This window comes from Mastigoproctus giganteus, chromosome 4, assembly GCF_048544385.1.
Source record: "Mastigoproctus giganteus isolate SK-2022 chromosome 4, ASM4854438v1, whole genome shotgun sequence".
In the NCBI taxonomy this organism is placed as follows: Eukaryota; Metazoa; Arthropoda; class Arachnida; order Uropygi; family Thelyphonidae; genus Mastigoproctus; species Mastigoproctus giganteus.
Window position 1 is genome coordinate 91,320,448 of NC_143578.1, and position 26,299 is coordinate 91,346,746.

General features: G+C 36.8%; 1 protein-coding gene across 1 annotated transcript in view; it reads left to right on the plus strand.

Moving 5' to 3' along the window:
• LOC150086905 (uncharacterized) overlaps positions 1 to 26,299 on the plus strand; it is a 152,366-nt gene that overhangs the window by 107,500 nt on the left and 18,567 nt on the right. The window contains exons 13-14 of the mRNA XM_090372316.1: positions 5,439 to 5,530; positions 25,223 to 25,338. Coding sequence (XP_090228442.1) covers positions 5,439 to 5,530; positions 25,223 to 25,338 — 208 coding nt within the window. The remainder of the gene's footprint in view (positions 1 to 5,438; positions 5,531 to 25,222; positions 25,339 to 26,299) is intronic.

Consider the following 26,299-nt stretch of genomic DNA (forward strand, 5'->3'; position numbering starts at 1 on the left):
CAAATACAAAATACCTAGCATTTTGTCAGTGTTAAATTTCAGTTGCCATTTCTCCGTCCATTGCCCAATTTGTCTAGATCCTGTTGCAGTAGCATACCCTGATTACTGTGATTAATCACCCTGCCAACCTTCATATCATAGGAACTTAGACATTAAGCCTAATGTAACTTCATCAATTTCATTAATAATTAGAGAAAATGGTAATGGGCTCAGTGCTGAAATCTTGGAGATTGATAAGCACTCTCTGTCTTCTCCCACTCAACCATCACTTTATCATATCATATCAGTAACTTGCCCTTAATGCCATATGGCTCCAATTTGTGTAGCAGTCTTTTATGTGCAACAGAAACATTTAAATTTGTGAATTGAGGATACATTTGCACATCTCCATAGGGACCTCCCCTGAATCCAAAGATGCTTTCGTAATAATGGCTAAAGGTTTGCTTACCTTTTTTGCTGTCTCCTTTAATATAAGTAGATAGAACCCATCCGCTCCAGGTGACTTTTTCATTTAGTTTCAGCAGTTCCTCTTCCAGTTTCCTCTCAGCTATCACAAAATCACTTGGCTTCTTCCCACTGCTTATGTTAGAATTTGACAAACTTCTGGCATCCCCATCCCTCATGTGAATGTAGATGCAAAATACCTATTCAGTTTGTTAGCAGCCCGAGCAGGATCATCATCATCATCAATTATACTATTAATATCTAGTGGACCGTTATTCATCCCCTTCCTTCCTTCCTTCTAGTGTTGCCATAAGTGAACAAGCCTTTGCTGCTTATCTTTGCATTCTTTGCTAGAGAATTGTAATCTACCTTAGCTTGCCTAACCTCGTTTGTGACTTCATTGCAGACTAGTTTATATCTACTGTAGGTGTCTGTATCACTTGATAATTTATATGCATCCCATGCATATTTCTTTTCTGCTACAAATCTCATCAGTTCATCTGATATGCATTTAATTCTAAGGCTTGGACAGTATCTCTTAATTGGTATAAAAGGATAGTAACTTCTGTGATTACTTCTCTGAATAGTTCCTATTTAGATTTTGATGTTTGTAACTTCATGAATCAGTCCCACTGCATAGAATTTAAAAACTGGCTGAGACCTACATTCAAACCGTCTGTTTGAATTTAGTCAAATTCATGAAAGCAAAAGCCCTATCTCTTGCCTTTGTCAGTAGTTGCAGTAGCCACAGTCATTAGGCCTATAAGACACTCCTACTTTTATTTTTGTTTTCCTAGTGCTTATGTCACACCAAACTAATTCAACATTGCACTGCCTTAGATTTTATGCTTCTTAACTAAGAGCATAACCCTCACCTATCCTGGCCTCTTTGTCCTTTCTACACATTATACTTCCCATATTTAAATTCTGGATCCCTTATATCTGAGTGACACCATGTCTCTGATAACCCTACAATATCTGCATTTGATGACCAGACTTCAAATTCATTAAATTTATTTACTATGCTCCTAGCATCAGTGAACATGCAAGTATATATACACTTGTTTTTATTAGGTCATGAAAGTGTCAATACTTTGCTTTCCAGGCTGCTACACATTCCAGTAGAAGCGGTGCAAGAATCACTTATGTCTTTGCCTGTGACTGCTGTTATTCTGTTAGCTTGCAGCCCCCCCCCCCCTGCCCAATGATAGGAATTTTTAAACTTGATTATTGCTGCATCGATAGCATCAGCAGATATTCAGCAGAAAACTTCAACCCCATGAGCCATGCATAGTCTCCTCCAGAGCCAAATTGATCGACAAGGTATTCATCATGTACTCCTTCCTATTTTGCATCTACATTCGCACATCAGGAATTTTCTTGAGAAGTGGAGGTCAGAAGTTTATAAAACTCTAATAGGGAGCTAAGTGATTTTGTAATAATTGAGAGGAAAGTGTACGAAAAATTGTTGAATTTAAACTTAAGAAAGGCACCTGGGGTGGATGGGATCTATCCAGTTATATTAAGAGAGGCAGAAAAGGAAGTAAGTAAAACATTAGCTATAAATATGAGAGCAGCCTTGGATTCAGGGGAGGTCACCACAGACTGGAGAAGCGCAAATGCTTCACAAAGTGGATCAAAGAGTGATGCAACTAATTGCAGACCTGTTAGTTTAGCTTCTGTTCCTGGGAAGTAATGGAGTCACTGGTTAAAGAAGCAATGCAGAATCATATAAAGAAGACTGCAGTTCAGACACAGCATGGGTTTGTTAAGAGGAAATCTTGCCTGACCAATTTGATTGGATACTATGATGTAGTCACAAAGGAACTGGATGCAAAAAAAAAAAAAAAAAAAAAAAAAATAATTTTGATATCATATACTTGGATTTCATTGAAAGCTTTTGATACTGTTGCACATAAAAGACTGCTGTACAAATTGAAGCAGTATGGCTTTAAGGGCAAGTTTCTGCTATGGATAAAGGGCTGGTTGAGTGGGAGAAGACAGAGAGCGAACACTGTTGTTTGTGGACTAATGTTATTAGTGGAGTCCCCCCCCAGGGTTCGGTGTTGGGTCCACTGGTGTTTTTTTTTTTTTTTTATATTTATCAATGATATTGATGAAGGTATATCAGGCTTAATGTCCAAGTTTGCAGATGATACAAAGGTTTGCAGAGTTGTTAATGACAGTAATTAGGCACATTATAGCCATAGATGCTTATGTGCCATTAAGCCTCCATAACAACAACAAACAACAACATAATGACAGTAATGACTGTATGCTTCTGCAACAAGATCTATAAAAGTTGGGAAGATGGGCTGAGAGGTAACAACTAAAATTTAACATTAAAATGCAAAGTACTGCATATTGGTAGCATAACCCCAGAGTACCATACCAACTATGTAGTACTACACTCAGGGTGGTGAAGAATGAAAAAGATCTGAGAGTAATTGTGCAGCCAGATATGAAGTTTTCAGAGCAGTGCAGAAGACTGCCAGAGCAGTTCATGGGGCCTTGTCAATGATATACAAGAACTGTTCTATCAGGGATAAGGAGGTGATTATCTCTTTGCATAAGGCAGTGGTCAGGCCACACCTTGAATACTGCGTACAGGTCTGGAAACTTCATTTTAGGATATAGGAGCTGCTGGAACGAGTACATAGAAGGGCGAGATTGGTGAGTGGGACAAAGGGGTGCTCTTACCAAGGAAGGCTTAAGTTCTGCAAATTGCAGCATCTAGAGACCAGGCACCTGTGAGATGATCTTATTGAGGTGTATAAGGCTTTTAACAGTTTGAGCAAGCTCAATGCTGATGGGATTTTTTCTCTTGCACATATTATGCACTTGAAGGGGCATAAATTCAAATTGAGGAAAGACAGTTACAGAGTAGGTGTGCAGAAGTTTGCCTTTAGCCAGTGAGTGGTTGTTTTCTGGAACAAACTTCCATCTAACAGTGAAGAACTGGACAAAGAAGAACAAAGTGAAGAACAAACTTCTTCACTTTTTTTCTCATTGTTGCTCTATACTTTTTATTAAATCCTCAGATCTGCTACTCTTAATATCATTAGTACTAATGTGTACAACAAACATTACCCCCTTTTGTTCCCTTAAAATATGATAGCTACCCTACAGTGTCACAAACTTTTGTTCCCTGGCAGAAATACACTGGTTCTGTTTGAACTGTCTCTTTTGCACAATATATTTACTGTTTCCCTTACAACTGACTCATCTACTATAGCTATTTCTATTGGACCAAAGATATCTCCTGTGTAGGATAGCGTTGTCTGCTGCTGGAGCATTTGGCTGGCTAGCTGAGTGCTCGAGTCCTTCACTTTTTATCTTTCAAAGGTATTATCCCTATTCTTGAAACCCTCATATAAGTCCATCAGAATGCTGAATTTATACTTAATCTTTCATCATTAATTTAAAGAGAACTAATAATGCTACACTAATTCCATTTATCTGAGCAGTACAGACTACGCTATTTTAAATTACTTTACGTACTAAATAAAAATCAAATTTGTATTACTATGAATTTATAGTTTATGGGCCCAACAAAATTACTTCAGATATTGATTACACTGCTACAAAACTACATATAAAACTTCCAAGTAGTGCCTATATCAATACTATAACAATGGCAGTAGAATCCTAATAATTTTTACGTTGCTACAACACAACAATGGCAGAAGTCGGTTTTGGTTTTTTTTAGGCAACTTTGACTGCCAAATAACAAATTCACCAACTTAATCTGAGAAATACAAATAATAACCATACTATAATTTGAGATCAAATTTAGAAAATAACAATCATTTTCAAACAATAAAGAAAGTTCCACTTAATGGTTCCCAAAATGCATTGCTCTACAAAGTAGTCTAAACAGCAATATCAAGTTATCAGTGAGTCTCCAAATGTGTATGAGACTCATTTCACCGAAGAATTACGTTTAGTGTTTAGAAATCTGGCACGTTAGTAAGAAGAGAGAAACATAACTTGAATTTCTTTGCAGGAGGACAACTTAACTAAAGTTACCAGCTGGCTTGAACTTTATTGATTTGTTCCTATATTGAATTTCAGATACAGTGCTTTGTTTTTCTTGATAAAATCTGTGTTGTTGTGATATAGTAAAAAATAAAAAAAAAGAGGAGAAAAAGTGTGCCTTAATTCAGAGTTCACAGAAAGATCAATAAAAATGGGATACTTTCTTTTAAATCAAGAGAAATGGCAGGTTTTCTGCTATTACTCGCAGTGCTTGCACAAGTCTATACAAAGAAATATCATCTGTTAGATTGTCATTTGAATTTAATTTAGTTTTGATATTATAGATTTGCTAAAATCATTAGACAATCAAATAGATGTACCAAATGTTTGAAATATTCTTAGATGGAGTATAATACAAAGGAAATTAAGAAATAAACTTTGTTTGACAGTGCAGCTGATTAGGCTGCATTGTTTTCAGTGAGCATATTCTTACAACATTATTAAACTTTTAATCAGGAAGGAGAGTGTACATCTTGATTTATATAACAGGTTTGTTTTGATAGTTTGTATAAAATACACACAGAGATTCATTGATTAGAAAGTTGAATAAGGTTGGTGAAAGGAAGGAATTCAATGTAGTATCTGTAATTTGAATGGTTAACAAACTTTAAAGGGTGTTTGTAAATCTATCTGGAATTTACAGCTTGGGAACCATTGTAGGACATGTTTGGTGTTAAGTTCATTCTGTCTCCAGTATGTATTAATTTTCCTTTTTTGATTGGCAGTAAGATTATAATTTCAAACTTCTGATTTCATTTGAGAATCCTATATTTTGTTAGGGGGAGGAAGGGAGGGGGAGAGAGAGAGAGAGAGAGAGAGAGAGAGAGAGAGAGAGAGAGAGAGAGAGATCATAACTGAGAACTGGGCTGACTTTACTTTTCCTAGTGCTTTTTTTTTAATATAAATGATGTTTTTAGCTATATCATTTACAAAAATTAAGAGTATATATCTTTCAGGACAAACATTTATGGAGAACTGAAATTCAAAAAGAAATGATGGATACAGCACCACCACCATTATCTGATCCTCTTAACACAACTGACCCTAGGTAATTCATTTCATGAAATGAAGTTATTTCTAGTGCTAAATGTATAGTTAGACTCTTATGTGGGAAAATCTGATAGTATGCTTAACTGATTTGCCACATGCTCCAACCTTTACCTCTTCCTGCCCTTTAAATCTTCTTTTTTAACTTCAGTTACCTATATCTTTATCATTGTAAAAATTCAAATGATTTTTAAAAAGAGTTCAGGGAGAGTAAAGATGCTAGTAGCATTTAGTGTACTAACCCTTTTAAAGTCTTAAACACTTCGATTATGTCACAGCATCGTAATTTGCACAACTTTAGTCTTACTGGTGAGAATATCCTTTTGTGTCCCTAACTGATCTTGTTGCCTTTCTCTGCACTTCCATCCTAAAATGAGGTTTCCAAACTTATATGCAATATTCAAGACGTGTCCTAACCATTGCTTTATACAATGGGATAACCACCTCCTTACTCCTGCTGGCAATGTTTCTCATTGGCAGAACCTTATGAGCTCTTCTAACAGCCTGTCTACTTGCACTGCTCATAGAACTTCATGTTGGGCTCTACAGTTACTTTTTTGTTCTCTACAACCTTGAATATAATACCACCCAATTGTTATATTATTATAGAATTACTGATACTCATATGCAGTACCTTGCATTTATCAATTCTTAACTTAAATTTAAATTTCCATTTTTGAGCCCATCTATCTAGTCTATCTAGATCCTCTTGAAATAGTGTACCCTGATTAATGCAGTTAACCATCTTGTCCACCTCTTTGTCATCAACAGATTTGGACATCAAACTTGAAATACTTGCTTGATTGAAGTGTTGTATGGTTTTTTTTTAATCCCACAAACAGATAAACTAATCACAAAATATATGCAGTTTACAGACACATTATGCCAATTTCATTTGCCCTTAGTTGTCTCAGTACAAATACTAAACAAAATTACACTAAGCTTTTTAAACATCAGTTGAACAGCACCTTTACTAATTAACAAATTGATTTCCACTTAACCCTTCAGCCTTAAGTTCTGTCATTTCAGAATATTAATCAATTCCTTGAAAACTTATGTAACTTTCCTTCCAACATTGCAGAATAATCAGATAATTGGATAAAATGAGTTGACCAATTCAACAACTTAAAATGAAATTCACTTCATGTTTTGGTTTCAGTTACACAACCACTTAAGGCTGAATTTCCATTTGATGTTATTTTTATTTATTTAGTTTTTTGAAAATTAACTGTGTATTCTGGCATATAAGTTGACTTCTGTTTTTAGCATTGAAAATTTTGTGTTTAATCATATATTTGCCAGATAAACCAATCCCTCTTTTGAAAAGGGGATTGATTTATGTGATGAATCCATGATTAAGCACAAATTTATCAGATTATATAATTTTAAATAAATAAATCGGATTAGCAGTTTATAAAATAACCATAGATTATATCTATGATGATTTACATTTTGTGTCACACCTAGTGGTGTGTTACAATAAATGTGGGGCCTCCATATCCAGGTGGGCAGGAGCAGCAGTGCATAGCACATGCTTCTTGATCAGACCGGGGTTCGAGCCCATGACCACCAAATACGGAGGATATGGAAAGGTCAGGGAATGACCAGCGCATATCCCCGAAGCAATATGGCCTTAGTTGCTAATGCTCCTAAAATCCAAATAACAACAACAATAAATGTGCATTAAGAACCACCCTCTACTTTTTAATTCAGTTATTTCTATTTGTTCTTTTAAGTTTACATTGTGATATTTTATTACACTACACAGGATAAGTTCCCATAAACTTATTCTTATTATATTCTTAACCCAATCATTTTTAGGTTGCATAAATGGAAATGAAATTCACTGTTTTTTTTTCCCCCATATATTTTATAGACATATCTTTATTGTTTTTCCCCTAAATCCCCTATTTTCTGTGTGACCTTTGTCTTGCCAACCAGTTTTTCCATCATCATCATCAGCCATTTTCAATCCACTGCAGGATGAAGGCCTCTCCAGCAACTTTCCAGTTCCTTCTGTTTTCAGCATTGGCCATCCATTTACTACCCACAAACTCATGAATTTCATCTATCCATCTCCGCCTTTGTCTTCCAGGTTTTCTTCTAGCTCTTCTTGGGTACCATTCTCTTACTTTCTTAATCCATCTGTCATCATGTCTTTGAGCTATGTGTCCTGCCCAAGACCATTTTAGTTCTTTAGTTTTGATAAGAATGTCCTTTACTTGAGTTTGCTGCCTAATCCAGGTGTTTCTCTTCTTATCTAACTGTCTGATTCCCAATATAATTCGTTCCATTCTTTGCTGTGTAGTTCTCAGCTTCTCTTCCATTCTTTTGGTGAGTGCCTAAGTTTCACTTCCATAAGTCATGGTGGGGAGTATACACTGGTTCATTATTTTATGTTTCAGACAAACTGGGATATTGCTGTTCAGTATGTGACTATATTTCCTGAATGCTATCCATCCAAAATTTATTCTTCTCTTGATTTCCAGCCATTTATCATTATTACAGCTAATAACTTGTCCCAGATAAGTATATGACTCCACCTTTTCAATTACTGCTCCTTCAATCATTATTTGACTTTCTGTGGCATACTTGTTCATCATTACTTTTGTTTTAGCCATATTCATCTTTAGTCCAAAATCCTTACTAACTGTGCATAATTGATTACGATTTTCCTCTAATTCTTTGGGATCGTAGCTTATGACCATGATGTCATCTGCAAATCGTAAATGGTTTAGGTACTCTCCGTTCACATTGACTCCTTTCTGCGACCAGTCTAATCTTCTGAAAGCTTCCTCAAGGGCAGCAGTAAACAGCTTCGGAGATATTGTGTCTCCTTGTCGAACTCCTTTCTCGATTTTAAATTTCCTACTGTTTTTGTCTAGTCTAATAAAGGAGGTAGCATTCCCATATATTTTCTTCAAAATCATAATATGGGGGTGTCTATGCCTTGTCTTTCCAGTGCCCGAAACATTGCCTTATGTTGTATGGAGTTAAATGCCTTTTTATATTCATTTGCTTTCTCCATTAGCTGTGATATTACGTGAAGGTGATCCATAGTTGAGAATCCTGTCCTAAAGTCAGCTTGCTCTTTCGGTTGATTCTCATCAAGTATTCTTTCTAATCTGTTAGTAATGACCCTTGTGAACAACTTGTAGATGTGGGATAACAAGCTAATTGGTCTATAATTTCCAATTTCTGATTTATCTCCTTTCTTATGCAGCAAAACTATGATTACATTATTCCACTGCTTAGCCGTCACACCTTTTCTAATGCACTTTGTGAAGAGCCTTGCCAGTTTTTGTGTTGTCTCTTCCTCCCAATTTTAACAACTCTACAGTAACTTCATCTTCCCCCTGGGGCTTTCTGATTCATCATTTTCTTCAATGCATGTTCTACCTAATCAGGAAGAATATCGGGTATGTCGTATGTGTTGCTAATTTGCAATCCATCATCCGCACTGCTGGAATCATTCCCTCGCTCCTTGTATAATTCTCTATAGTAGTCTTCTGCTATTTGAATTATGCTTTCTCTGCTGTTTATAAGTACACCATCTCTATTCTTCAGTTTCAGTATCATTTGTCTTTCTGTATTACTGCTCATGGCTGCTGATTTAAATCCTTTTTCCTTTAATGCTTGTTCTACTTTTCTTGTGTTAAATCTTCTTATGTCCTCTCTGAATCTCTTTCTCATGGCATTGCATAACTCAGTATACTCAATTTTCTCCTTGTCAGTGTTTATTTTGCTCCTCGTTTTTTGCCTTCGGTTCATCATAAAAGTGTTTCTTGACTAATTTTTTCTTCTTTGGTTTCTTTTTCCCTATAGGTTTCTTGGGCTTTATCACTTTCAGAAAGTTGCAATATTCCTCGTCGATATCTTGGTCCTGAGCAGTCTGCAGAAGCTCAAACTTGTTCTTAAGTTCCAGTACATACTGCTTTTTCTTCTCTTCTGTTATCTCAAAGACCTTTGTATTATTTACTCGAGTCAGTTTTTTTCCTTTCCTACAGCTATATCAAGTGTACATCTTACCATTCTGTGATCACTTCCAACCTTTATCTTATTCAGGACAGTAACATCATTCACAATATATCTTCTTAGTGAGGATGAAGTCGATTTCATTAGTTGTTAATCCATTTGGACTCTTACATGTCCGCTTTCTGTTCACCCTTTTCTTGAAAAAAGTGTTCATTCTGACAATCCTTGAGATTCTGCAAATTCCACAAGTCTTTCGCCTCTTTCATTTCTTTCACCAATTCTAAAATTTCCTAATGTTCCCCTTTCTGTGCTGTTTTATCTTTTTCCAACCTTAGCATTGAAGTTCCCCATAATAATAGTGTAGTGGGTTTTCTGCTCATCTAGAAGACTCAATTTTGGTGTACATTTCTTCAACCTCTTCATCATCATGGCTCGACGTTGGTGCATAAATCATTATAACCTTTAGCTTGTACCTCTTAGAAATCTTGAGTTTCCATTGGTGTATAGTAGATTTCCACTTGATAAACTTATAAGTGATTCATTTCTTCTTCTTGTTTCAGCCAAACTGATGATATTCCAATTCACATTTTCTAATTCCTTTTCCAGCTCTAATATCCTGTCTTCACCGATGAGTGATCTTACATTGTAACAGGCCAAGTTCAGTTTCCGTGCATGGCAGCCTGGTCATACCCAGAGATTCTTAGCACCCTCTGCTTCCACTCTGATCTTCTCGCTGCCGTAAGAGGGGGAGTGAAAGCTGCTGGGGACTGAGGGCCATTTGTTTTGTCGTGCTGTCATATGCTGGAGGGTTTGGTCTTTTGCTCTTCACGCTGACCAGGCGTCTTGAAGGGAACCACTCTACACATTCGTTGCCACCTAAATGACTTAACAGGGCTTACCATCGAGAAGGTGTGCATGAGTGGATTTTAGGGAGGCAGGCCAACTGGACTTCTCCTAAATCTTCTGTAATAGAAAGATATTGGATCCATCAGTGTTTTAGACTGAGTGTCTGAAAACACACAGGATACCTGTACCCCTCTAAGCCTCTAAACTCTTACTGATAGGATGCTTTAAAGTGAGTTGTGGGTTGGCTAACTAGAAGTGCAATGGAAAGGGAGGGGAGATGCAACTGGGAAAGGCATCAGGTGCATTGGCCAACAAGAGAAAGGAACAGGTAGTGTTCTTATATGAGCTTTGAGGAGTATTGTTCAGTTTGTACTTGATATTTCTTTGTTTTTAGAAAACTGATCATCAGTTGCATTATTTTGCTCCCACTGAAGAAGAATGAACAAATATTTCCACTTGAAATGCACATATAGTATTACATTTAACATTACCAGGTTTATAATGTTTATTTCAGAAACTTACATTAAGTATATATATGAGGTGCAGGGGCTTAGAGGGGAACAGGTATCCTGTGTGTTATCAGACACTCAGCCTAAAACACTGATGGATCCAATATCTCTCTATTACAGAAGATTTAGGAGAAGTCCGGTTGGCCTGCCTCCCTAAAATCCACTCATGCACACCTTCTCGATGGTAAGCCCTGTTACGTCACTTAGGTGGCAACGAACGTGTAGAGTGGTTCTCTTCAAGATGCCTGGTCAGCATGAAGAGGAAAAGACCAACCCCTCCAGCAATATGAAAGCACGACGAAACAAATGGCCCTCAGTCCCCAGCAGCTTTCACTCTCCCTCTTACGGCAGCGAGAGGATTAGAGTGGAAGCAGAGGGTGCTAAGAATCTCTGGGTACGACCAGGCTGCCATGCACGGAAACTGAACTTGGCCTGTTATAACGTAAGAACCCTCACCGGTGAAGACAGGATATTAGAGCTGGAAAAGGAATTAGAAAATGTGAATTGGAATATCATCGGTTTGGCTGAAACAAGAAGAAGAAATGAATCACTTATAAGTCTATCAAGTGGAAATCTGCTGTACACCAATGGAAACAGTGAAAGGAGTGAAGGTGGAATTGGGTTTCTGGTCCATAAAGATTTTAAAAACAACATTTTGGAATTCAAAAGTACATCACCAAGAGTGTCAAGACTAATACTAAAGATTTCTAAGAGATACAAGCTAAAGATTATAATGATTTATGCACCAACATCGAGCCATGATGATGAAGAGGTTGAAGAAATGTACACTGAAATTGAGTCTTCTAGATGAGCAGAAAACCCACTACACTATTATTATGGGAGACTTCAATGCTAAGGTTGGAAAAAGACAAAACAGCACAGAAAGGGGAACTATAGGAAATTTTGGAATTGGTGAAAGAAATGAAAGAGGCGAAAGACTTGTGGAATTTGCAGAATCTCAAGGACTGTCAGTAATGAACACTTTTTTCAAGAAAAGGGTGAACAGAAAGTGGACATGGAAGAGTCCAAATGGATTAACTACTAATGAAATCGACTTCATCCTCACTAATAGAAGATATATTGTGAATGATGTCACCGTCCTAAATAAGGTAAATGTTGGAAGTGATCACAGAATGGTAAGATGTACACTTGATATAGATGTAGGAAAGGAAAGGAAAAAACTGACTCGAGTAAATAATACAAAGGTCTTTGAGATAACAGAAGAGGAGAAAAAGCAGTATGTACTGGAACTTAAGAACAAGTATGAGCTTCTGCAGACTGCTGAGGACCAAGATATCGACGAGGAATATTACAACTTTTTGAAAGTGATAAAGCCCAAGAAACCTATAGGGAAAAAGAAATCCAAAGAAGAAAAAATTAGTCAAGAAACACTTGTCATGATGAACCGAAGACGACAAATGAAAAGCAAGAAAAACACTGACAGGGAGAAAATTGAGTATACTGAGTTATGCAAAGCCATTAGAAAGAGACTCAGAGAGGACATAAGAAGATTTAACACAAGAAAAGTAGAACAAGCATTAAGGGAAAACAAAGGATTTAAATCAGCAGCCATGAGCAGTAATACAGAAAGACAAATGATACTGAAACTGAAGAATAGCGATGGTGTACTTATAAACAGCAGAGAAGGCATAATTCAAATAGCAGAAGACTACTATAGAGAATTATACAAGGAGCAGGGGAATGATGCCAGCAGTGGGGAAGATGGATTGCAAAGTAGCAACACATACGACATGCCCAATATTCTTCCTGATGAGGTAGAACATGCATTGAAGAAAATGAAGAATCAGAAAGCCCAGGGGGAAGATGAAGTTACTGTAGAGTTGTTAAAATTGGGAGGAAGAGACATAACACAAAAACTGGCAAGGCTCTTCACAAAGTGCATTAGAAAAGGTGTGACGCCTAAGCAGTGGAATAATGCAATCATAGTTTTGCTGCATAAGAAAGGAGATAAATCAGAAATTGGAAATTATAGACCAATTAGCTTGTTATCCCACATCTACAAGTTGTTCACAAGGGTCATTACTAACAGATTAGAAAGAATACTTGATGAGAATCAACCGAAAGAGCAAGCTGGCTTTAGGACAGGATTCTCAACTATGGATCACCTTCATGTAATATCACAGCTAATGGAGAAAGCAAATGAATATAAAACACCATTATGCCTGGCATTTGTGGATTATGAAAAGACATTTGACTCCATACAGCATAAGGCAATGTTTCGGGCACTGGAAAGACAAGGCATTGATACCCCATATATTATGATTTTGAAGAAAATATACGAGAGTGCTACCTCCTTTATTAGACTAGACAAAGACAGTAGGAAATTTAAAATTGAGAAAGGAGTTCGACAAGGAGACACAATATCTCCTAAGCTGTTTACTGCTGCCCTTGAGGAAGCTTTCAGAAGATTAGACTGGTCGCAGAAAGGAGTCAATGTGAACGGAGAGTACCTAAACCATTTGCGATTTGCAGATGACATTGTGGTCATAAGCCATGATCCCAAAGAATTAGAGGAAAATCTTAATCAGTTATGCACAGCTAGTAAGGATTTTGGACTAAAGATGAATATGGCTAAAACAAAAGTAATGATGAACAAGTATGCCACAGAAAGAGACATAATGATTGAAGGAGCAGTAATTGAAAAGGTGGAGTCATATACTTATCTGGGACAAGTTATTAGCTGTAATAATGATAAATGGCTGGAAGTCAAGAGAAGAATAAATTTTGGATGGATAGCATTCAGGAAATATAGTCACATACTGAAGAGCAATATCCCAGTTTGTCTGAAACGTAAAATAATGGACCAATGTATACTCCCCACCATGACTTATGGAAGTGAAACTTGGGCACTCACCAAAAGAATGGAAGAGAAGCTGAGAACCACACAGCGAAGAATGGAACGAATCATATTGGGAATAAGACTGTTAGATAAGAAGAGAAACACATGGATTAGGCAACAAACTCAAGTAAAGGACATTCTTATCAAAACTAAAGAACTAAAATGGTCTTGGGCAGGACACATAGCTCGAAGACATGATGACAGATGGACTAAGAAAATAACAGAATGGTATCCAAGAGGAGCTAGAAGAAAACCTGGAAGACAAAGGCGGAGATGGATAGATGAAATTCATTAGTTTGTGGGTAGTAAATGGATGTCCAGTGCTCAAAACAGAAGCAACTGGAAAGTTGCTGGAGAGGCCTTCATCCTGCAGTGGATTGAAAATGGCTGATGATGATGATGATGATGATGATGATGATGAGGTGCAAGCCAAACGGTTCCAGACTGGGAAAATAAAATTAATTTAGATTACATTACACTTTGGCATTGTGCCCTTCAAAATAGTCTCCTCCAGAGTTTTTACATAAATCTCAGCACTTCTTCCACTGTTTGAAATGTTTCTGGAACTACTCTTTCGTGATGCTGACCAACAGTTTCTGCAGTTCATCTTGAATCACCACAATGTCTTTGAATCTTTGTCTTTTAATTGGATTTTTATTTTTGGAAAACATGAAGAAGTCACCGTATTAGAAGAATAGGGAGAATGTAGGACCATCATGATTTTGTTGTTGGTTAAAAACTGCTGAACTGATAAAGCAGTGTGGGCTGGTGCATTGTTGTAGTGTAGAAGCCAATCCTGAATGTGAATCATTTCAGAATTTGAGGGAGGATGTCAGGAGAAAATGTCTGGGTATTTAGCTTCAACAGCTTCTCTTCTCTTCTCTTCTCTTCTCTTCTCTTCTCTTCTCTTCTCTTGGTTACCATAAAATCATTTAGCTCCCTGTTAGAGTTTGATAAACTTCTGGCATCCACTTCTCTGAAGAATTACTTGTGTGTAAATATAGATGCAAAATACTTATTCAGTTTGCCAGCAACTGGAGCTTTGAATCATCAATATCAAGTGGACCAATGTGATTCAGCCCCTTCCTTCGGTGTTTGTATAAGTAGACAGGCTGCCTCCTTAGCCAGGTGGGCAGGAGCAGCAGTGCATAGCACATGCTTCTTGATTAGACTGGGGTTCGAGCCCGTGACCACCAAATATGGAGGATACAGAAAAGGTCAGGGAATGACTACCGCATATCCCTGGAGCAACATGGCCTTAGTTGCTAATGCTCCTAAAAACCAAATAACAACAACATAAGTAGACAAGTCTTCACTGCTTTTTTTTTTTTTTTGCATTCTTTGCCAGATACTTTTTGCGAGACCTCTGCTTTAGCTTGCCTAACTTCCTTTGTGACTTGATGATAGACTATTTTATATCTTCCGTAGCCTTCTCTATCACCTGATAACTTTTATGCATCCCACGCATTTGTCTTCTTTGTCATGAATGTCATTAGTTCATATGGCATACATTTTGTTCTAAGCTTTGAACAGTATCTCTTAGTTTGCATGAAAGCCTAATAGCTTCTGTGATTACTTCACTGAATGTTTTGCATTTAGAATTTATTGTTGGTAACACCATCAGTTGGAAGTACAGAATTTATACTGTCCATAGAATTTAAAAATTGTCTGAAACAACTGTAGTCAAAAGCAAAAATCCATCAGTTACATCTTTAAATAAATACTACATCAATACACTGATCAGTTTCACCCAGTGGGTCTTTTCTTTGCAGATTCTTAAAGTATAAAAAGCTGCTGATATCAGATCAAAAGTATTGATTTCTCTCATTACCTTTCAAACAGTTATCCATTAAATCCACCAAAGTCTGCTGCTATGTGAATAACCAACCCACAAGTTACAATCAATATCTGGAAAGTTAGAATCCCCATTATAAGAGATTGTGATTTACTGATTCATTCCATATGTCTGTACAGTTATTCATTATAGTTATCATAGTCATTAGGCCTATAACACACTTATGCAGCATCAGCCAAAAAAAAAAAATTACAAAACAATCCCCTCTAAATATTTGTCTAGTTCCTCCTTAAATTTATTTAACCTATCAACTTCCATAACAACAGATGGAAGTTTTGTTCCAGCAATTAACCACCCGCTGGCTAAAGGCAAATTTCCGCACATCTATTCTATATCTGTCCTTCCTCAATTTCAATTTATGCCCCCTTAGGTTCGTAATCTGAACAAGTGGAAGAATCCCATCAGAATTTAGCGTCTCAACCCATTCAAGGACTTATACACCTCAATCAGATCACCTTGCAGATGCCTAGTCTCTAGCTGCTGCAATTTGCAGAACTTAAGCCTCTCCTGGTAAGAGGATCCCTTCATTCCCCTCACCAATCTTGTTGCCCTTCTCTGTACACACTCAAGCAAATCTACATCCTTCCTAAAATGAGGCCTCCAGACCTGCACACAGTACTCAAGGAGTGGCCTGACCACTGCTTTATACAGAGGAACAATCGCCTCCTTTTCCCTGTTAACAAAATTCCTGTATATCATTGACAACACCCCATGACCTGCCCTGGCAGCCTGTCTGCATTGCTCTGAAAACTTCATATCTGACTGCACAATTACTCCCAGGTCTTTTTCATTTTCTCCCTCCTTAAGTGTAGTACCACAGAGTTGGTATGTTTCTCTGGGGTTACTTCTATCCGTATGCAGTACTTTAACATTTTTCAATGTTAAACTTCAGTTGCCACTTCTCAGCCCATCTGCCCAAATTTTCTAGATCCTGTTGCAGTAACACACTGCCATTATTGTCATTTACAACCCTGCAAACCTTTGTATCATCTGCAAACTTCGACATTTAAGCCTGATATACCTTCATCAATATCATTGATAAATATACAAAACTAACTGTGGACCCAACACTGAACCCTGTAGGACTCCACTAATAACATTAGTCCACGAAGAGCAGCACCCATTAATTACCACCCTCTGTCTTCTCCCACTCAACCATCCTTTTATCCATTGTAGCAACTTACCCTTAATACCATTCTGCTCCAAATTGTACAATAGTCTTCCATGCACAACAGTGTTAAAAGCTTTCCTGAAATCCAAGTATAGATATCAAAATTATTTTTTGCATCCAGTTCCTTTGTAACCACATCATAATATTGTATCAAATTTGTCAGACAAGACTTTCCCTTAACAAACCCATGCTGTGTCTGAATTATTGCTGCAGTCTTGTCTAGATGATCTTGAAATGCATCTTTAACCAGTGACTCCATTATTTTACCCGGAACAGAAGTTAAACTAACTGATTTGTAATTACTCGTGTCACCCTTCAATCCCCTTTTGTGAATTGGGGATCCCTTTGCACATCTCCAGTCCATGGGGACCTCCCCTGAGTCCAAGGATGCTCTCAAATTATGGCTAAGGGTTTGCTTACTTCCTTTGCCGCCTCCTTTAATATAACTGGATAGATCCCATCCGCCCCAGATGCCTTTCTTATGTTTAACTTCAACAATTTCTGCTTCACTTTGTTCTCAGTTATTACAAAATTATTAAGCATCCTGTTACAATTTGATAACCTTGTGGCATTTTCAAACCTTAATAACTCCTCATGTGTGAATGTAGATGCAAAATATTCATTCAGTTTGTTTATGTTACCCTAATCTAACTCAACCTTTAAAAAATGCTTTTTTTATTCCCTTTTATTTAAAAAAATTTGATCTGGTTTATTGATAGTTAGAATATACCAGCAGATATATTACCTTCCATTATACCTTTTGTACACTACTGTTTTATTCGGCTATCACATAACTGATTGAGGCCAGTCTGTTATACTGCACAATTCTTTTCACTGTCCATCAACCTCTCACCACAAGCCATCTTTTCTCTGGCTACAGGACTACTTCTGGCACCATATTTACTTGGTTGTTTCATTCTATACATTATTGTATATGAACATTCCAGCAGGGTCACAGTGTCTGTGATATTTGTTGCACAGGCAGGCAGGCAGGTTTGGTGCCAACTGTCATACCATGCGTAGAGTCATTTAGATCATACCACTCGCCTATTCTCTTAGTGAACTGCATACACACCCCTTTTGGTATCTAACTACCTGCCTTATAAAGATTGGTATAGGCATGTTTAAGCAAATCTATCTATTTATATAAATTGGATATGGGTATTGATTGAGTATTGATTTTGAAATGATCTTACTTCTTTTACAAAGTGATTGGGAAACCATTCTAAAAAAAGTTGAGCAGATGGGCTGAGAGGTGGCAAATGAAGTTTAACACTGACAAATGTAAAGTACTACATATGGCAAGCAGTAACCCCAGAGTAACGTATCAACAACTCTGTGGTACTACACTGACAGTGGTAGAGAACGAAAAGGACCTGGGGGTAATTGTGCAGGCAGATATGAAGTTTTCCGAGCAGTGCAGATAGTCTGTAAGAGTAGCTCATGGTGTCTTGTCAATGATATACAGGAATTTTTCTAGCAGGGTTAAGGAGGTGATTATCCCCTTGTATAAGGCAATGGTCAGGCCACACCTTGAGTACTGTATACAGGTCTGGAGGCCTCATTTTAAGAAGGATGTAGAGCTGTTGGAACGAGTACAGAGAAGGGCAACAAGATTAGTGAATGGAACAAAGGGTTGCTGTTACGAAGAAAGGCTTGAGTTTTGAAAATTACAGTGTCTGGAGACTGGGCACCTGCAAGGTGGTCTGACTGAGGTGTATAAAGCCTTGAATGGTTTGAGCATGCTCAATGCTGATGGGATTCTTCCTCTTGCTCAGAATAATCACCTGAGGGGGCATAAATTCAAATTGAGGAAAGACAGATGTAGTATAGATGTGCGAAAGTTTGCCTTTAGCCAGCGGGTAGTTGGTTGGTGAAACAGACTTCCATCCTTTGTTGTGGAAGTTGATAGCCTAAATAAATTTAAGGCTGGGCTGGACAGGTATTTGGAACGAACAGAGGGGTGAAATGGGAGAGTTGTGTTTTTTTGTTTTTTTTTTTTTGGCTGATGCTGCATAAGCTTGCTTTCTTGTATAATGTGCCTCTGCTAATGCTAAAGTTCTCTTGTAAACCATACATTTATTTCTGAAATAAGAACAGATAAATTTTTTAAGCACTCAGTGTTTTTTTTTGTTTTAGTAGTAGAAAATGATGCAAGAAGCAAGCTTATATATCTTAAAATAAATAAATAAACTACTCATCAGTCCCTCCACACTATTAATTTATCTAATTCTTTCTTAAATTTAATCAAGCTGCACTTTTTGCTACACCAGATGTAAGTTTATTTCAACAATCAATAAAGTAAATTGTTGCACATCTATTATGCAAGCATCCTTTTGAAATTTAATTTTGTGTCTCCTTATATGTGTTGTTTGAGAATCAAAATCTGTAAAGTTAAAATTTGCCTACTGTGGCTGACATCAATTTAGCATTAGCAGTGGCAAATGATGCAAGAAAGCAAGCTTATATAGTTTAAGCCAAAAAAAAAAAAAAAAAACATGCCTCTCATTTCACCTAATCATTCCCTCTAATAGTTTGTCTAGTTCTTACTTGAATTTATTTGAATTTGTGCTCTCTCATATGTGTGGTCTGAGCAAGAGGAAGAATGCCATCTGCATTGAGCTTGCTCAATCCATTCAAAGCCTTAAACACCTCAATCAGAGGTGCCTAGTCTCCAGACACTGCGATTTAAAAACTGAAGCCTTTCTTCATAAGAGCGGCGCTTTGTTCCACTCAACAATTTTGTTGCCCTTCTCTCTACTTGTGGCGCCTCCATAGCCAGGTTGGCAGGAGCAGCAGTGCGTAGCACATGCTTCTTGATTAGACCGGAGTTTGAGCCCATGAGCCACCAAATATGGAGGATGCGGAAAGGTCTACCGCATATCCCCGGAGCAATGTGGCCTTAGTTGCTAATGCTCCTAAAAACCAAATAACAACAACAACAACTCTCTACTTGTTCTAGCAGCTCTACATCTTTCCTAAAATGATGAGCTGCTGGAACTTCCACTTTCCTCTCAGTTATTACAAAATCATTTTGCTTCTTGTTAGAGTTTGATAAACGTCTGGCTTCGCCTTCCCTAAGAAATTCCTCATGTGTGAATGTAGATGCAAAATACTCATTCAGTTTGTCAGCAGCCTGAGCAGGATCATCAACAGTCAAACCATCGATATCAAGTGGACCAATTTGATTTATCCCTTTCCTTCTAGTGTTTACATAAATAAAGAAGGTGCCTCCGTAGCCAGGTGGGCAGGAGCAGTGCGTAGCACACGCTTCTTGGTTAGACCGGGGTTCGAGCCCATGACCACCAAATGTGGAGGATGCGGAAAGGTCAGGGAATGACCACCGCATATCCCCGGAGCAATATGGCCTTAGTTGCTAATGCTCCTAAAAACCAAATAACAACAACAGCCTGACCTCCTTTCTGACTTTATTACAGACTAGTTTATATCTACCACAAGATTCTGTATCAATTCGATAATTTATATGCATTCTGTGTACTTTTCTTTTCTCTGCAATGAGTTTCATCTGTTCATCTGACATCAATTTAAGCCTATACCGTGAAGAATATTTCTTAGTTGGTATGAAAAAGTCTGGTAGCTTTTCTGATTAATTCCTTGAATGTTTTCCATTTAGAATTTTCTGATGGTAACATTATCAGTTACAACTGTATAGAATTTAAAAACTGAGACCATTGTAGTCACTTTACAAAAGCAAAAACCCCTCCCTTGATAGTAGTTACATCTTTAAGTAAATCCCAAATCAATGCAATGTGATCACTGCCACCTAGTGGTTCTTTTATCTGCGGATTCTTAATGCATGAATAATCACTGCTGATAATCATATCAACAGTATTACTCCCTCTTGTTGCCTCTCTAATATGCTGTTGTAGGAAACAGTCATCAAATAAATCCACAAAAGTCTTGCTGTTGTGTGAGTGACCAACCAACAAGTTTCAGTCAATATCCGGAAAGTTAAAATGATGACATTCTGATATTCTGGCCCACTCTATTTCTCTGTACAGCTGTTTGTTGTACTTGGCAGAGTCATTAGGTTTTCCCAATTTTTCCCAATAAGCACTGGGAAGGCATTTTTGCTTTCCCAATGGTTATGTCACACCACGCTGACTCAACGTTGCACTGGCTACCCATGTCAATGGATGCAATGCCTTAGATTTTATGTGCTTCTTAACTAAGAGTATATATTATACTCCCCATATTCAAATTCTTATATCTGAGTGATACCACGACACCCCTTGTATCTGAGTGACACCATGTTTGCCAACTGGGCTAGCCAGGTGGGTAAAGTGCCTGCCTGGAAACCCAAAGGTCGCAGGTTTGAATCCCACCTCGGGCTTGGATCAAAGTAAAATGCAAAAACTTTGGGATGTGCATTATGACCACAGAAGCCGATGCGCCAACAACTAACAAAAAAAAAAAAAAAAAAAAGTTTCTAAAATCCTAACAGTGTCTGCATTTGACGTCCTGACCAGCACTTCAGATTCATCAAATTTATTTACTATACTCCTAGGATTGGTGTACATGTAAGTAAGTATACATGCACCTGTTCTTATTCTTAGTTACCCTTACACTGCCCATGTATTTACTTGTTTCATGATGACTCCCAGCAGTTCTTGAAATCCTCAGCACATTGCTTTCAAGGCTGCTGTTCATTCAAATAGAAGCAGTGCCAGAATCACTTTAACCTCTGCCTGCAGCTACTGTTAATCTATTAGTCTGTGTATCCCTGCCAAGCTAGCAGTTTTCTGACTGACCTAACACTGCTTCAATAACATTAGCAAATATTCTTGTACCCTTTCTATTTCAATGTATCCCATTCCTGTAGAAGCTGTTTCCTATTAACAAGCGCAGACCATGCTGAGAAAAATTCTACTCCATGAGTCTTTGCACAATCTCCCCAGGGCCAAATTACTTGACAAGGCTCTCATCATATACTTCCTCCTATCGGGTCTGGGCAAAATTGCAGACACTTTCAAATTTAACTCTAACTTGCGACTTTTTTTTCAACATTGCTCTGTTCTTTTAAGCAAGTCTGCAGATCTACTCTTATTGTCATTAGTGCCGACGTGTACAACGATATCAACTTTTGTTCCCTTTAAAGATGATATCTGCTGTACAACATCAACTTTTGCCATTGGCAGACATACCCTGGTCCTATTCCACCTATCCTTTTTGCACAATATGTTTCCCAGGAAATTGAGTCACTGACAACAACTAGCTCCTATGGACCAGTGCAGTCTGCTTTGGGGGTTGCTGCTGTGTTGCCTGATGATCAAGTGCAAGCTCTGACATTGATGTAGGCAGCTGAGAGTTTGATAGACCACCCAATTTAATTCCTTTGAAAGCATCTCCATGTTCTTCAAGCTGTCATAAAGGCACATAACACAACAACGCTGAGCTGGTGTCTAATATCCTTGCTCTCCTTACATTGAGGACACACAAAGACATCCCCCTTGGTAATATCATGTCCCATTCCCAATAGCTCTGAAACATCAAATAAGCCATACATGTTATAAGGCAATGAATTGGAGGACAGCTGTTCCCCCTCTATTCTTCCCAGAGCCACATTCCCACTGGCTTGAGCTCTTTGCTTTGCTGCTCTGGTGTGAGGCATGATTTTTGTTCAAATTCAATACAATTAAAAGTACTACACTAAACAAATATATTTAATGCAGTAATAACACTACACACTAGTTATGCTATGGAGTTTAAGTTATTAATTACATAAATTAAAATTCAAATGTTCTTATCAATACACCAGTTATGCAGAAATAATACTACCATGCTATCAAGTTTGTGTTATATGTATTTGGAAATACAGTCAGTCATCGTATAACACATGTTTACATTACACAAATTCGATCATACACGATTTATAAATAGGGGAACGATATTGTATGTAACATGACCGAATTCGCTTATGCATGATTCGCCTTTGTGTTTACAAGAAATGGCAGTTGAACACAGAATCACCTCAACTGAATGCAACACGATAGGAATGAAGAGAAGATTCTGAAAATGTATTTTTTATCAGTGAAGGGGAAACACATTTCACCATAATAACATAAAAACTCACACAATTCCAGCTATCGGTATTATCGCAAATGCAGTTATATCGAGTTTACTACTGGTAACAGATTCCACTAGCAGAAACGCAACTGGAAATTGTTTTTATTGTTTTATGGTAGTAACCTCCAGAAATGTGCTTTAGTAAAATGTGAGCTAGTGAGGTGTTAATAGTGTGTCTCTGCCTTTATGGCATTGTTTATTCAGTTGCTACATGCACACAGCTTTGTTTATGTGTATGAAGCGTGCCTCCTCATTTTGTAATTGTGCTTTATTCCCTAAAAATGAGTAAAATACTTAAAAGGTGTGAAAAGGAAGCGTCTTGGTGAAGACACTACAGATTCAGAGAGAAAAAGAAAAGCAATATGGATAGACAGAGGCGGACTGGGTCAAAAAGTCTTACCCGGGAAAATTTGTAGCAGCCTCATACTACCGTTTATGGCCAAAATCACACCGGCCTCCATCGTCTTCTGTCCTCCAGCCCACCGGGGTTTCCCCGCTAAGGCTTATGGCCAGTCTGCCTCTGTCGATAGAGAAAAAATATGAAATTGCGAAACATTTTGAGCAAAATGAAGACCATGTAATATTGCACATGCTACAGACCTAAATGAGGCAATGCCGAGAATTAGAAAGAATGCAGAGAAAATAAAAACAGCTTTCATAGCAGGAACAACTCAAAGTGTAACAAAATCCATTAGATCAAGACACAAAGAATTGGAAGAGATGGAACGTCTGTTTGGATAGAAGATATAAAACAAAGAACAAGTTTGCTTACGATAGAAGCAAAAGCATTAGCAATATTTTATTACATAATAGTAGTAATAAAATATGTATTTCTTTAGAAACTTACCTATTTGTTGGAGCTGAAAATTCTTTGACTAGAATGTGGATACTCTCATCATTTATGAGAGCTATCAGAGTTTGTTCATAATAGCAGACAAGTTCTTTATTATTTTGTAGCCTATACTGCTTAATTTTTTTTATTTACTTGAGTATTTTCAGGCAGAGATATCCAGAATAACCAGATTTCGGCAGCATTACATATCTTCTGTTGTTTGAGTTGAATACCTTCAATTATTTTTATGAACTTGGTTCAAAATGGTGCAGCTCATTTGATCTGTGGTAAGAACTTGCAAAAAATTTTTGTTGTTTACCATGCCAGTTTCAAAATCTTTAGTCAACAACCTTCATTTACTTTGAATGTAGAGTGGGAAAATCTTGGAGAAAACTGTTCTTCAACTTTTTGAAGTTTGGCTCTTCTAATGATAACACCTACAGCTCATTGTTGCTTGTACCACTCAAGTTCAACTCTATCTGTCTGCACCACCAAATACGGAGGATGCGGAAAGGTCAGGGAATGACCACTGCATATCCCAGAGCAATATGGCCTTAGTTGCTAATGCTCCTAAAAAAAAAAAAAAAAAAAAAAACCAACTAACTATCTGTCTGCAATTTTTGCACCAGTAATTCTTTTTATTTGGGTATTATTACTCACACTATATTTATTTAAGAAAAATATTGAAATAACATGTGAATTTTTCTTAACGTTGTAAAACATGGATATACTGATTCCCTATTTTGTAATCATACTTTGCACAGAACATACTGAATCAGTTTTTTTTTTTTTTTAAATCTTTGTCCTCCAAAATTAATGATTTTTAACTTACTCATTTCTTTATAATGGATCAGTCAGTTAATAATAATTTAAAAGTGATTAAAAAAGAACTGATAATATGTACAACAGATGATGAATAATGTTCAGATTTGCAAGACTGTGTTATTATGGTGAAGTAAAACTGAAAAATGAAGAGCAACTAGAAAAAAATAAACATTTTAGTACTGATGTCAAATCAGTGTGAAACAGGGAAAGGTTTATTCACAGTTCCATGTCAGTTCGTTGGTCTGGAATTGGATATTTTACTTTGAAATAAGACTGTATAAAATATTGTATTGTATATGAATCAGTTTTGCTAAGTTTAATGTACCTCATAAGTACAAGTGTGTTTTAAAACAGAATATGGTATTCTCTATGGCACAAATTAGTATCTAATTTGTGCCATAGAGAGTAATTGTGCTATCTGAGTATATAATTGATTCTTTTTTTTAAGAAAAATCTGTTGTTCATAAATAAAACCAACACGTGTGCATGCATACATACAATGGAGAGTGGTCTGAATTGGGAGGTTTTATTGTAGACAAAATTGTATTACTACAGGACAAAATTGTACATAAAATATTATTTTACACATAATTTTGTCCTGTTTTGTAATGTAAAATTATTTTACATACAAAATTTATGTAAAATAATTTTAGATTATTGTTTTTTCATTTAGTAAATCCTTTTAATTAAGACAAATAAAAAATTAGATTTAAATTTTACTTTGATTTGTTAGAGAATGGGCAAAAGCAAATAGTCCACCCTTAATTCTACCATCCACAGCAGAGAAGGAAGCTGAAAAAACCTTGAAAAGCAGCCCAGAAGTTGAAGTACATATCAGAAATCGTGAAAGTAAGTTCCACATGATTTTGTTCTTGATATTAAAAAGTTTGAAATTAAGCAGAAACAGGTGGTGATAGGGTTGTGTAAATTACTCCCCCCAGTTGTGCAGTAGCATCATTATTGAAATATTTTATAAAGAAAAAATATTTCAATAATGATGCCACTGCACAACTTTGGTTGGTTTACCTTGTATAGAAATTATGCTATTGCACAAACTTATATAACAGTAAAGTGCTGTTTAAAAACTGTAAAGAAGCACTAGGTTTAAAACTTAGAACAGCCATAATATGGATATTTTTCTGGAACACAGTTCTAGATATTTGGGATTTATTTTTGTAAAATTAAGAAAACTTCCAAATCTGAAGAAATTTGTGTAGGTATTAATTATTATTAATTATAGGCAGAGAATTTTATTTTATTATAATCAGTGCTTGAATAGGATGAGATGAGATGAGATGCCATCTTGCTTTTCAGAGAACTCTAAAACAGGTCCTGTGACTTGTCTGTGGACATAATCACTTTGGTTTGGTTTGTTTGGATATTTTACAATTTTCTAAAACTGTTCCAAACTGCCTTTATCCTCCTCCTTTTTTTTGTTACTATTATGGATGTTAAGATGCAACACAAAGTGACAATGAAATCAGTGTAACATATACTTTTTTTCTCACTCCATTATTAATCATAAAAGCTCCAATATTTCTCTTTATCACACTCGACACTATTCTGCAACGATAGGAACTATACCAAAGGTGTAACATTGGCCTGACCCAGTGTAATATGAGGTTACACCATGAGGTCCTACTATGCAATGTTCAAAGAATGTCTTGAGGAGCACTTGCAAATGCAGCATTAGTCAATACTGTGGTTCCCAATATACATCTTATTATGAAGATAATATGAATGGCATTTTTTAAATAATTATTTCAAAAAAATTAAACAAGTATGTTAACTTTTAACTGCTCATACTCAA